The 13,894-nt window shown below is 44.6% G+C and overlaps 1 protein-coding gene across 1 annotated transcript in view; it reads right to left on the bottom strand.

The window, feature by feature from the left end:
• The window catches only part of RDH8 (retinol dehydrogenase 8), a 300,538-nt gene that overhangs the window by 95,489 nt on the left and 191,155 nt on the right, over window positions 1-13,894 (bottom strand). The window contains exon 4 of the mRNA XM_078659182.1: window positions 4,819-4,912. Coding sequence (XP_078515308.1) covers window positions 4,819-4,912 — 94 coding nt within the window. The remainder of the gene's footprint in view (window positions 1-4,818; window positions 4,913-13,894) is intronic.

Here is a 13,894-nt window from a genome sequence, read left to right as displayed (position 1 = left end):
CATTCCAAATTTGCAATGAGAAAATTGCTAATTGCAAATTACCCATTCATTTCCATGGGCTAGGAGGCTCATATAAATGAAGGTGCAATTTGCGATTAACAATGTGCTCATCACAAATTAGGAATTTTTCCAAAGCTGCAGGGGTGTCTCAATAACACCCTGCTGCACCCCTGAAAAAAGAAATTTGGGGGCATATGGCGCACATAAATTTTAACAACATTCCTTTACCTCAAAAACGATTTTCAAATCATAATTTCAAAACACTACACATGGGAAAATTACTTAAAATGTCCTTAAGACACATAAAAGCGTTTTTTGATTGCCTTTCCTGCATGGTTGGGTCACTTTTAACATGGCTATGTAACACAAACATTCAAAATCTAAATTTTCCATGCACATGTGGGAGCATATTTACAAGCAATTTGCGCCACAGAGAAAGGTCTTACACTAAAATGAGAAAAATAACATCAGGGACAGTCAATTGCCTTATAAAGAAGCATACACCATTATGTCCTTGTCATGAATTTAAAAACAATTCCTTTACCCCAAAAACGATTTTCAAATCATAATTTCAAAACACTGCACATGGGAAAATGACTTAAAATGTCATTAAGACACATGAAAGCGTTTTTTGATTGCCTTTCCAGCATGGTTGGGTCACTTTTAACATGGCTATGTAACACAAACATTCAAAATCTAAATTTTCCATGCACAGGTGGGAGCATATTTACAAGCAATTTGCGCCACATAATTCATAATTTTCTCCTTAAAGCACACTATTCTCTATCTAAATTAAAGAAATATTTTCTCACCTTAGCAAATACTTTGAGTTTGAAAACAGTCTCAGAAACACACCAATTTGTCTTCAGCAGAGCAAAAGGTATGCACTCCAGAGTCTGCAGCTATCAAAAGCACAGAAATGCTGTAATTCTTCACACATTTCTCATGTCACCCAATCAAAACTCTTCCCTCACTTTTTTTCAAATGAAAACCCTTCCCCCCTCTGCCCTTTCTGTCTTTTCTGCATGGCAACCACCTCATTGGAAGACTTCTGGTGTTTGCAAGTTCACACAACTTTGTTGCAATTGAACTCTGAACTCTCAGTGCACCTGCATATCCAGTGCATTCTTTCATTTAATGATTTTTTATTGACCATTCAAAATACATCTTTCAAAGAACACATCCGTGCACCCTAACTTTCTGTTTTCAGCAATCAAAATCCACCAATCACTGTTACTGCTTCATGAACACAGAAACTCCACAGTTTTTTTCATTTTAAACTCTCATTTTTTCAACTGCCATTTCATTGCCACACTTCATCTGACTGCAGGAGAACCTTCTCTCACCATGTTTTCTGTCTGGATTGTTGGACATAGTTATATTCACTGGGCTCAAAGGTACGTTGAAAACAGGAAATTACCTAACCTCAATTTACAAGATGTGGAAATTAAGTGGTTTGGCCACAGAGGATTAAAATGTCACCAATTGATACCATTGGTGAAAACCTTTATGCATTTGCCCAAACCTGACCTGTTAATTGTGCACTGTGGAGGTAATGACTTGGGCACTTTGACTGGTGTAGGTCTGGAAATGCTTTTAAAGGACACCTTTGAGCAATTAATGGCACTTTTTCCTCAGACTGCCTTGGTATATTCAAATATATGCCAAAGACAGAAATGGAGGTGGTCAAACCAATTTTGTCCACAAATTGAGAAGTCGAGGAAGCATGTAAACAAATCTGTTTCAGCTTACATGAGAGACCATGGAATGGGCTCCCTGTACAACAATAACTTGCGTTACTACATGCAAGATATCTACAGAGGAGATGGAGTTCACTTCTCAGATGAGGGCAACAGAGTTTTCACTCTGAATTTAAGAATGTGCATTGGTACCTACTTATAAGTACCTAAATGTACCATAAACCCAAAAGCTCTTCTCAGAGATACCCTACATCTAATCACTCACAATTATTATTTTACTCTAACATTTTCACTAATTTTCAACAAAGTACGCTCCCCGGGGCGCTACCCGGTACGCGAACCGGGAGCTAACCTCGCGAAATTTTTAAAAAAAATGTTTTTTTTTCGCACATATGGGCCTCCTCAGCCACCCTCACAAAACCTAGGGGGTCAAGATAAGTCTACCGTGCCCCCTTCTACCCATTCTGAACATTATTTGCCCTCCATCTTGTATCTAAATTCGACCGAAACACAAAATGGTGGACTCCCGGAACGCTTAAGGTTCGCGAACCGGGGCGCTCAACGGTTCGCGTACCGGGTCGCTCCCTGGGAAGCGCACCATCAAAAAAGGTGGGAAAGTAGTTCACAGAAAAGCCACTGGAGACAATTTCACCAAATATAGATTAGCTCATACTACATACCAATCCCTACCATTTTCACAAATTTGATTGGAATTCCATTTAGTCATTTAGCCTGTAGACCTCTCTAAATACCCTGAGGTAAATTACTTCACAAAACACATCTGAAGTGTTGGAATTGACAACCAATGAAAATGTTACTTTCATTTTCTATTTTTTTTACCTGACATTTCATTGGTTATATACCTGAATATATATAAAGGAAGAGAAGAAAACACAGCCATTTTGACTACTACTTCTTGCTGTACATTTCAATAGTATTTTCACTAATTCCTTCAACTTCTTTCTAAAGGTAAGTTTTTATTTTTAAAACTGAAGTATATTGTGCACTATAAGTTAATATGGTAAACTTTTTCTGATAGATATATACTATCCCTCTGTAGTAGTTATAGATTTAGAGAGACTTCTCTGTTATAGTTAAGGATGGAGTTAGGCTTCTCTTGTATAATTATGAATTTACTTACGTTAAATCACATACACATTTTTATATTCCTACTTCCACTCTGATACTATACACTGCCCAAAGATAAATTCACTGATAAAAAATGCCTATCTAAAATTATTCCCAACATTGCCCTATCTCTACTAATATATATTTTTTTAATTCAAATTTCAGGCAAAATGGAAGGCGAAAACCAAGTTTCTTTTGAAATGGACCTGCAAGACAGCAGCCAAGAATTGATTGATACAATTGATCAAATTGACATTGAATTTTTCGATGAAACTTGGGACAATGAACTACTGCAATGTGTACAAGCAGTAGATAACCTCCTTGCAAATGAGGACATTTTACACCCTCAGAGACTACAATGTATATTCCATGATAATTATGAAATTTCTGACAATGAAATGTTAGAAAGTTTAATAAATTATGAAACACAATCACATTAAAAAAAATGCTTAAAAAATAAAGAAAATAAAAAATAATCAACAAAAACAACAATCAATTAACATACAGCATTTGAAAAGTCTATCATTCATTTTTCATTGCAGTACGCTGCCCAGAACGCTTCCCGGTTCGCGGACCGGGCGCTCCCCACGCAAAAAATTTTTTTTTTATTTTTTGTTTTTTTTGCCCCGCGGGGCCCTTTTAAAACCTCCACATTAAACCTAGGGGGTCAGGGAGGATCTAGTATGCCCCCTTATGGTCATTTTCGCCTTTGTTTTGACACCGGAGAGCCAATCAGCTTAGCTACGCTTCGTTATGAATCGCTATTAGGGGCTCGCAAAACGGGAGAATGATGAATCAGGCTGTTAGGTTCGGTCTTGTTATTTGTGGGTCGTTGATCTATAATTGCTTGTACAATGTATTATTCTGCAACCATGTTCTCATGCTTTTTGAAGAAAAAATATTATTATGATCTAAAACACAACACTTTATTTCACTTAGTGGCTAATTTTTCCTATTTGATTTTACTTATAGGAAGAAAGGACAGGTTACCTGAGCAGCGGACTGTCTCATCCGTTCCTGATAACCTACTCCTTTCTCCCAAGGGTCCTGTTTTTTCAGATAAAAATTTACTTTTTTCAGTCAAAGAATTCACTCTATTTTATGCACTCTTTATTATCTTTCTCTTCCTTCTCTTTTTTGATACATTGACTAGTTCATAGGCATCTAATGTGTACACATTGGTCCATCTTCAAATACACAAAATATGATATGTAGGATAATGTTCATTTAAGATTCTTTCTGTCAATTTGCTATATATTGAATAAGTACAATTTCGGTAGAAATTGGGCACTATGCCAAATATGGTTACAATATTGTCTACGAGTAGGAGAAAATCTGGGCAGTTATCTGTTACATTACTATGACACTATGTCGAATGAATAAGATATGCTGGCCCAAGTTTGCTATCTTGTGTAACGTGTATATATATGAATTTCATGTGAATGTATATATATGAACCCTATGTAAATAGTACTTTACTATTATTATTTTTGAGTCTCCAAACAGACTTAGGAATTGTACATATATATGTAAATATGTCGAAAATATGAACATGTGTTATATACTACCTATATATATTCACCATTCTAAGATGGCCGCTAAGTTTAGATCTGGACACTAGTTATCAAACTATTAGTCCTTTTTCAGTGTCCAAGACCTATGTATAGACTTCCTGTTTCAAAGTGCAAACTGTGTGATCAAGACAGCTTTTGCTGTCGAAATGCGTAACTTTGCTTAATAAAACTGTGGTTTATCCCAAGTGCGAGTTTTTTCTGTGAAGAAAATTGCTGTGGTGGATATATATATATATATATATATATATATATATATATATATATATATATATATATATATATATATATATATATATATATATATATATATATTTATATATATATATATATCCACCAGTAGTAGGTCCTCTTGACGAAAGTAAACTAATGAGAACTTTCAAAAGTCGATAAACACACAAACACCGGTCCCCTCTTACAATATATTAAACTTTAGAAGTTGGACCGCAAGACTCTCACAGAATCCTTCCATGGCGAATTTGGATGCAGCGTAGACATCATTGAAAATGACACCTGAAAAGAAAAGAAGAGATGGCCATGAACAGTCAACATTGTTTTTTATGCCCCCCATCTCCAAACATTTTAAGAAGCCAGTGAGCTATGCATCTATTCCGAGAGGCTGTATAGCGGGACAACGCAGGGAAATACTCTGCATGCCTTTACCACTTTTTACCCTGTATTTTTTTAGATCGCATATGATTTTACAATGTATGCCTTTCCCATGCATTGTTTATATATGTAAACAATGTATTTGTGGGGGGAGACTTACCACCCCCCCGAACGTTCCTTAAATGCGTAGTACAGGCATACATTGAAAAAGCATATGCCATTCCAAGATAATTGCTTGTTTCTTTAAGGGTAGTGCCTATCTCTTACATTACCAGATATTTAGGGTAAAATCTAAGACCGAGTGTGCCACATGAGCAGGATTTGCCTGGAGACTCGTTTAGATTGTAACTTCTGAGCTCTCCTAGGCCTGGATTCAATTACAAATGAGCCCTAGAGAGACAAATAATACCAAATAAAGTCATAGCTAAAACTATACAGAGAAATTTTGTTTATTACATAACATATTGTAAATACAAGTACACTCTGAATTGTGACCACACACATATACTGATGACATAATTGCAAATGGAACCTGGGTTACATTTTTGCGAGTAAGTTCAGTGCAATTATACAGGCAATTGATAATAGGCCAGATGTACTAAGTAGGCCTTGGTGGAGTTCACAGAGTTTTGTTATGTGGAACTCTGTGAAGTGACCAAAAAACTCCACTGCGCTATGCGGAGTTACGCAAACGGAGGAGGGCGCTTGGTAATGCCTGTTTGCGTAAATTTTTAGTGCTGGATGTTTGTACCCCACTACAAAATATCAACGGGAACGGCACTATGTGCAATGCTGAGGGTGCTACTTCTTTTCCGCCTCTTGAATAGGTTTTCTACTCGAGCAGCAGCTTTCTCAACGGGAACAGGTTTTTCAACGTAAGCATTCGACCGCCCGCGTTAAGAAATCCGACCACCCGCGTTGAGAAATCTTACTGGTAGGAGGATTTTCTTGCTTGTGCTCTCCAACTTGACATTGGCGATCACGAACAAGGAAAGTTTTCACCCCGAGGTGGATTTTCCTCGTAGGTACTTGCCAACTTGATGTTAGTGAGCCCGAGTAAGGAAAGGAGGAGGAGTTTTTTGAAACTCAGCATGCTCCATGGAGTGTGGGGAACTCTGCAAACTCCACAAACAACGCAGAGTTCACTGCCCAGGCCTAGTACTAAGCTATTTTCCTGTTGCAAAGGATGCAATTTATTAAATTGGATCCTTTGCACCTGCAAAATAGCTTTTTGTTATGCACCAAACTTAAAAAGCAAGATCATCACAATTTGAATTTGTGAGTACAAACCAAATTGCTATTTGAAAGTGGCGTGTTTAACGTGTACCTTCCAAACAGCAATTCATAAGGTAATTTAGTAAGGTTCTGCAAACAAAATCAGGTCCAAAAACTTTAATATTTTACTGTCTACACAAAGGTAATGGTAACCCAATTGAAACTGGAAGTGGTCTCCTATCCCCCACCCCCTTTGTGAATGTTGACAAAATATATTTAGGAGTAGGCAGTGATCCACAGGAGTTTGTCAAAGAAAATGGGCTGCATAAAAAAAGTATGGTTTAATTAAAAGCAACCACAGACCTGGTGGTCTGCTGACCGCAACAGGCCACCATCCTTGTGATGGTAGCGAATCATTGAGGGTTGCAATTAGTGACCTACCTCATTAACTATTGGATTGACAAAAGTCGGTGCACAACATGAAACCACTTTTTGAGAATCCTATCTTAGTATATTTGGCCAATAGTTCCCAAATTCTTTTCATGATCTGCATTAGCACAGATTGGGAGTGCAATGTAAGTAGGGGTGGGCGTTACACATCGCTCCGACTGTGGAGTTAGCAGCGTTTGCTTACTAGGCACTCTGCTTGGAGCACAAAGTTTCGGGGACAACTCTGCAGTTCTGCGTGGTGAAGTTTACCAGCACACCCCCCTAAATTAGGTACTGCCTCAAAGATCACCCACGAAATAGCACCCCTCACCACTTACAAACTGCAGGAGCGCTGCTCATTGTAGGCAAAGGATGTGTAGAAAGGAGTGTAGGAACTGGGGTCACCAGTTCCCCGGGGGGTAGCTTGGCCCAAGCAGGTAGGCACCCGAAAGCTTAGGTGTTAAGTGACCACACAGCACACGCATCCACTGAGACAATAAAACGCACGCAATGACTGACGCCACTCCAGTGAGTTTGAGTAAAAATCAAATAGCTTTTATCTAGAGCAGAGTCAGGGTAATCAAAAATCACAGTATCTCTATTTCATCAAAGCATTTCATCAGAGGGGAGTAAAGGGGGCAGTTCAATAATCAATGTAGCATATTGCAATAACCATTTCATTAACGGATTAGCATTTCATTACTTAACAATAAACATTTCATCATGTCAGGAATCAGCATGTTATTAAACAGGAGCAAAACATTTCACGAGGCTGGGGTAAAACAACTCTGTAATCTGAAGTAAACCCTTCAGTGATCGCTCTGTGCAGAAATAAACACTTCCTCATGCCAGGGTAAACATTTCATCATAGCCCTCTGGTATATCACTAGGTATGAAGAAATCAACATTTCATGGTAAACCCCTGCAGTCTTACTGGAAAATGCAGGCATGAACATTCTCTGAAGCAGAAGTAAAACATTTCCTTAGGCCTAGGTAAAACATTTCTTCAAATAACCAGGAGCAGTCCTATTCTTTTAGGGTACAGGCAATATTTCATTCAACAGGCCCCATTAGCAATTTTGCTCAGCAAGCTCCTCGAATCGGCAGGGCCTGTAATAAGGTTTTCCTAGCTTCTGCAGCTTAATAATAACAGCCCCCTATGCAGGACTAAGCATTTCATTACGAATCAAGCCTGACCATTTCCTTGCTCAACTGAAGGCATTCAGGAACGCTGCGTTAGGCAGGAGTATAGGACATTCCTCCTGTAAAGCAACGCTTTCATTCAAGGGATAACCATGGCCTTACTCAGCACTAAACATGCCATTAGGCACTAATAAACGAGGCATCAAGCAAAGGTGAGCCTCTCATTAGGCAGGGGGAAACCACACATAAGGCTTAAATGAGTATTTCTTTAATCCAGAGTAAACCATGCTTGAGGCTAAAAATGAGCATTTAACTTTACCCCAGGCAGGGGTTAACTCGACTAGCCCCGGGCCTAGGGGCCTACTAGAGTCTTGGCCCAGTTCTTTTCCAGATAGGGACTAATCGGGGGTTTCTTCGGCCCTTCCGGGGCCCTTGCGCAGATTCTCTGGCGAGGGCTCTTACTTTCCCCTGAGCCCTCCGGAGTGTGTGGGGGCCGGTCAGGGCTCTCTCTGGACTGGCGCCGGCAGGTGGGGGCTCTCGCTCTCTCTCTGAGCCCTCCGGGGCTTCAGCAGGCTGTTCCCGGGCCTTCCATGGCTCCCAGGCCCGGTAACCAATCAGGAGGAGGCTGGTGGAGGTTTTTGACCTCACGGCCAATCGCGGTGCAGACAAGGTGGGCGCGGTAGCGTCAGCCAATCGCTGCGCGGTGCCGGATGGGGGCGTGGCCAGGTCCCTCGTCACGTGATGGCGGGTAAAGGCTTAAGGCCTTGTCGGGCCTAGCGTGGCCTGACAGGAGTTCCGGCGGCCCTCTCCTGACATCGGGGGCCGCCGCAACGGGATACTCAGCGGGGGCAGGAGGCTCCCAGACGATCGCGGTGGCCTCCCCAAGGCTCCGGGGGTCGCCGCAAGGACGGCATACAATCGGGCCGGGCCCGGCCCACCACAACACGGCGGCTGCCCTCTCCTGACATCGGGGGCCGCCTGGGGCAAATGACAGCGCTTCACGGGGCAGCCTCAGCTGCACGGATGACCAGGGCTGTGGCGGTGAGTGGGGGCAGCGCCCTGGGGCCCGCACACAGCGCTAGAATGCGCGGCAGTAGATCTGGGCACTTGGGGAGTATAGCGCCTCTAAGGGGGGGGGCAGCTTCCTCAATAGCGGTTCGTGGGCCTAGCGCTTCAGAGCACAGTAGGGGAGCGCTGGGCAGGTAGGGCAGGCAGTTCAAACAGGGCAGGTCAGTGTTCCAGCGCTAAGGAAGAGCGCTTCTCAAGTAGTTAGACAAGGCAGGACATCGCTGGGGTCCCAGGTGCAGACAGAGGGGGCAGGGATGGCACAGCCCAGTACCTGGTTGATCCCCAGTAGTCCTGTGGCAGTTAGGTTTCTTCTTGGCGCTTGATGGTTCCTGCGCCCTTGGTGGAGAACAGATTCTTGGTTGCTTGAAGAGGGGGGGTGTTGAGTTGAAGGCTGCTGACAAGATTCCTCAGCAGGTCACTGCAGGTGGTCCCTGGATTCCCCTCCCGCCGGGCCAGATCAGGGGGCTAGTTCAATGTTCCTCACACAGCATGGTGGGCAGCGCCTGAACCCTGTCACCCCCAGTGGTATCGGTTTCTGACTAGGCCCTACCGCCTAAGTCTCCTGCGTAAGGTCCCCCAGGTCAGTGATGCCCCAACTGACTGAAACCTTTTCCTTCTTTTCTTTATATATGCACAGGTCAGGTGACCACCCTCTAAGGCGGCAAAAACAGACTCTGCCCCTATTCTAGAAGGTTCCAGGAGCTTCCCTAGTCTAGCTATGGGCAGGCAAGGCAGGCTGGTATGGCAACAATGTTTAGGGGTTCCAGCCAGCTCCTGGCATCTAGAGTGCTACTAGAAAGGCCACGCTGCAGTAGCAGGGGCCTATGGCAGCCATGTTGGAAGTAGAGAGCACCTGCACTTCAGCACTGATTTTAACATTACACAGGGCATCTCAACCTCACAGGGCCTATACAACTTCGTTACGATGGGGGGACATCCTGAATTAGGGGAGCGAAAAGCGAAAATTTTCAGGGGAAAGGGCCAAGTGCAACAAGGAGCATGTAGGATTGAATTACTGACTGCATGATGTAACACAGGCAGACATCAGTGGCTAATGGTAGAGCAGCAAAGAAGAATGGCTCACCACTCATTGCCAGTTTCTTCCCATTCTGAGTATCCACCCAGCCAGATAACAGCACTAAGTCTCTGTTATCAAAGGGTTTGCTCACCAGTGCTGACCTCGTCATATGAATTGCAAAGTAAATCTGCATTTGGCCTGGGCACAGGAACAAGGGCATTCCATTCAAAGTCCTCCATGATGGAAGGGTCAGGCAACCCATTCACTGAAGGAAGTGAAAAACGCTTTTCACATCGGAACCACCAAACATTCAACTACCAAATCACAAGCCATCATACAGTATGTAATGATCAGCAGCCAGTGAATAGTGAGGAATGTTCTGCTAGCAAATCACTAAATAGATTTTGTCAGCGGCGGCCAGCACAGGTAAACGTGGTGAGGCAGGGCGGGTGGTCAGGGGAAGTCAACATATGATGGAATAGGTATGAATAAATAACTAAATAACACCTATTCCATTGTCTGTTGGCGCCTCTCTGCCACGCCCTGTCGTGCCCCACTGCCCACCGCTGTTACCTGTGCCAGCCACCGCTGGAGGTTATCCAGCGAATGTCAGGGAATCTGGACACCAGTAAATAAAATGTTTACGCATACATGGTCTACGGCAACGCACTCTACGCAGGAATCCCAGCCAAACACCTACGACGACTACAACGCATCCAAAACACCTCCGCCCGACTGATCGTCAACGTCCCCTGCCGCAGCCACATCACCCCCCACCTGAGAGATCTACACTGGCCCCCCTTGGACAAGAGGATCACCTTAAAGCTCCTCACCCACGCACACAAAGCACTCCACAACACCGGACCAGCCTACCTTAACAGCAGACTCAGCTTCTACACCCCCACCCGCCAGCTCCGCTCCGCCAGCCCTGCCCTCGCCGCTGTCCCCTGCATCCAACAAAAGACCTCCAGCGGCAGATCCTTCTCCTACCTCGCCGCCAAGACCTGGAACACCCTCCCTACCGACAGGCAGAGCAGCAGGAAAGCAGAAGAAAGGCATTGATGAATGAGAGGACAATGTGGCACACTGGTAGCCTGTGGCTTGACAGATATCACTGACCACACAATGGCACCATTGCACAGGTGAGGCAGTAGCCTGAGAGCACCACTTTCTGGTTGATTTGTGAGACATGTTGGCAGACTGCTGATGAAGCATTGATATCCCTTACTACTCGTATTTCAGAACGATGTCCGGCTGATTCTGCCTGCTCCGCAGAACGCTGCGGAATCTGCTGAGTTTTCATTTTACTCTGCAGAATTCCATGGAGTAAAACTCAGTGAACTTCCCACACCCGAAGTGTAAGGCTGCATTTTGCACATAAGTAGATTCATAAAGACAAAATGTGATGTGTGATATTTGTAGTTGTGCAAAATGTGCAAACTGTTTGATACGCTCATCTTGGATCTCCAAGAAAACTGAGCTCCTGGGACATGCCACTGGTGAGGAATGAGCGGATTCCAGTGATTTCTGGATTTCGGGAAAAAGTTATGTACTTCCTCTCCAGAAAGGCCAGACGACTAGGGTTATTTTAATTGTTTGTCCAGCTGCCCGAACCCGCAGCAGTGTGGCTGCTTGAGAAGGCTCACTAACATACACAAAGTTTAAATCTACAATGGGATGGACTATAATAACCTTTGCTAGGGGTGGCATAGGGAGGGACATTCACGCCACTTGCAGCTGATCGGGAGGCACTGCCGACCCTAGAGGGAGGGCGGTTAACCCCCGTGGGCAGCAGACAAAGGGCACAGCAGCAAGAGGGCACATTCTTGCGCCAACAAAAAGGCCAGTAGCTGACAAGGAAGTTTGGGTTCAGATGGACCTATCAGGAACGAGGGGCGTGGTCACAAGCATGGCCAAAAAGGGGACTGAGACCAGCAATCCTCAGCTTTGTCGCCGGAGGAAATTGATGTCGCCACTGTATGAGATGCTGCAGCTATGCGCTTCGACAAGGTAGCGGAACAACCACTCCAGCTGGTAGGGTGTATGATCAGCCCATTTTTCAGAGGCGCGTCCCTGTGAGGATGGTGTTGCCCAAGAGAGGGAGGCTGTGAGCAATATGTGGCTCACCACATACTGTCACCCACTCCCGGGATGTCAGAGTGCAAGAGAGTGCTGTGGTTAGGACCACAGGAGACGTCAAGGTTACCAGAGCCAGAGGTGCGCGACACCGTGGCAATAGAAATTAGTATGGAACTGACTGCGAGGGAGAAGCTTGTAGATGGGCCGCGTCAGAAGTAGAAGGAGGCCTCTCTGTCATGGTTGCTCTGAGGCTGGGAATACGCCCGCTGGGCGCCCTCTTTGTCCACTACCCTGACGCCGTTTCCCTCCCTACCGCATACCCGGCGTTAAGGTAGGGTGCTGGGGGGTTTTGTCTAATGTATTCTTTTGTGTTGCAGGCGGAGTTACAGGGTGATCCAGAGGCTGGAAGGTACAGAAGGGTATCCTCTGCACGAACACAGTAAGGGTGCTAAAGCCAAATATCCCCAGGGAGGTCCTCACGTTGGACCCTGGAGGAGTGACGGCGCCCTGTTAGTCCTACTGCCGGTTGTGGACCTGAGCAACCGGGGGTTGCCTGGAAGGCTCGGCCCCCTCTGGGGTGTGAGCAAGGCAGTGGACTGGCGGTCCACCGGTGGGGGGAAACAACCTTTACAAGCAACTTTTACAACGCACTACCATTACAACAAAACTTTTACAATGCAAGATCCATTACATTGCATGTCATTACAATGCAACCATTACAATGCATGACACTACAACGCATACCACTACAACGCATACCATTACAACGCAGTCATTACAACGCATACCATTACAACGCATACCATCACAACGCATAGTACCCTTACACTATCCAACACTTACCCTACTATAGCACCCCTGGAGTTAGAATAGTAATTTTTACCCCTACACTATCCAACACTTACCCTACTGTTGCACCCCCTGGAGTTAGAATAGTAATTGTTACCCCTACACTATCCAACACTTACCCTACTGTTGCGCCCCCTCCCTGGAGTTAGAATAGTAATGTTTCCCCTACACTATCCAATACTTACCATACATGCAATGTAATGGTATGCGTTGTAATGGTATGCGATGTAAAGGTAGTATGCGTTGTAATGGAATGCGTTGTAAAGGTAGTTTTTAAAAATTTGTTGTAATGGCATGCGTTGTAATGGAATGCGTTGTAATGGATGTTGCGTTGTAAAAAATGCATTGTAAAGGTATGCGTTGTAAAAGTCTGCGTTGTAACGTCATACATTCACCAGTGGGAGGGGTCACCCCTCCTCCAAATCTAACAAACACCGATTGGATTGGCCACGGTGTAATTTGGCTCATCAGGTGGCAGGCGGGGTAGGGGCTGCCTGCCCTGGGATCGACCGTAAGTTAACCCACCAATCTTGGCATGTTTGTAATGCTAATAAACCTGCAGCAGTTTTCTTCACAAAGAAGGTGTCTTGTCTGGTTATTTCTCTAGGAGATTGCTGTATGGGGGGATGGTGAGTGTTGCCGATATTGGAACTATGAGGCTGGGAATAGTTAGGCCTTCCTGGAATCCTATAACCATCTATCACCCTGTCTGGTAGGAGGGCGTGCGGGTGGGAGGCTTCACAGCACTTGATACCTGCCGTTCCTACGGGTGTGCTTCATGGCCAAAGATGGTGTGGTGCACCAAGTTGGAAAGGCCCGGGCAGTTGTTGACTATGCGCGGGGTGAATCCGACAGCACAGGTCAGGGCCCACTGAGCTTTCTCCGCAAATACTAGTCAGCTGCTGCCACTCCTTTCTCTTTGGTTAAGCCCTCGCTTGGCATGCAAGAGGTAGCGCAACGTTTTCAAATTTGGTGCTGCGCGCTCTCTCCTTGCATGCCCAGGAGGTGGGAGATGCCGAACGGGTTGAATCCCTGAGGGGAATATTCTAAAGTATTATCCCACGAGGGGAGTTGTGTACTATTCT

This window comes from Lissotriton helveticus, chromosome 1_1 (assembly GCF_964261635.1).
Source record: "Lissotriton helveticus chromosome 1_1, aLisHel1.1, whole genome shotgun sequence".
Classification (NCBI taxonomy): Eukaryota; Metazoa; Chordata; class Amphibia; order Caudata; family Salamandridae; genus Lissotriton; species Lissotriton helveticus.
The sequence above is the reverse complement of the archived record's forward strand: the minus strand, read 5'-3'. Positions and strand labels throughout refer to the sequence as shown.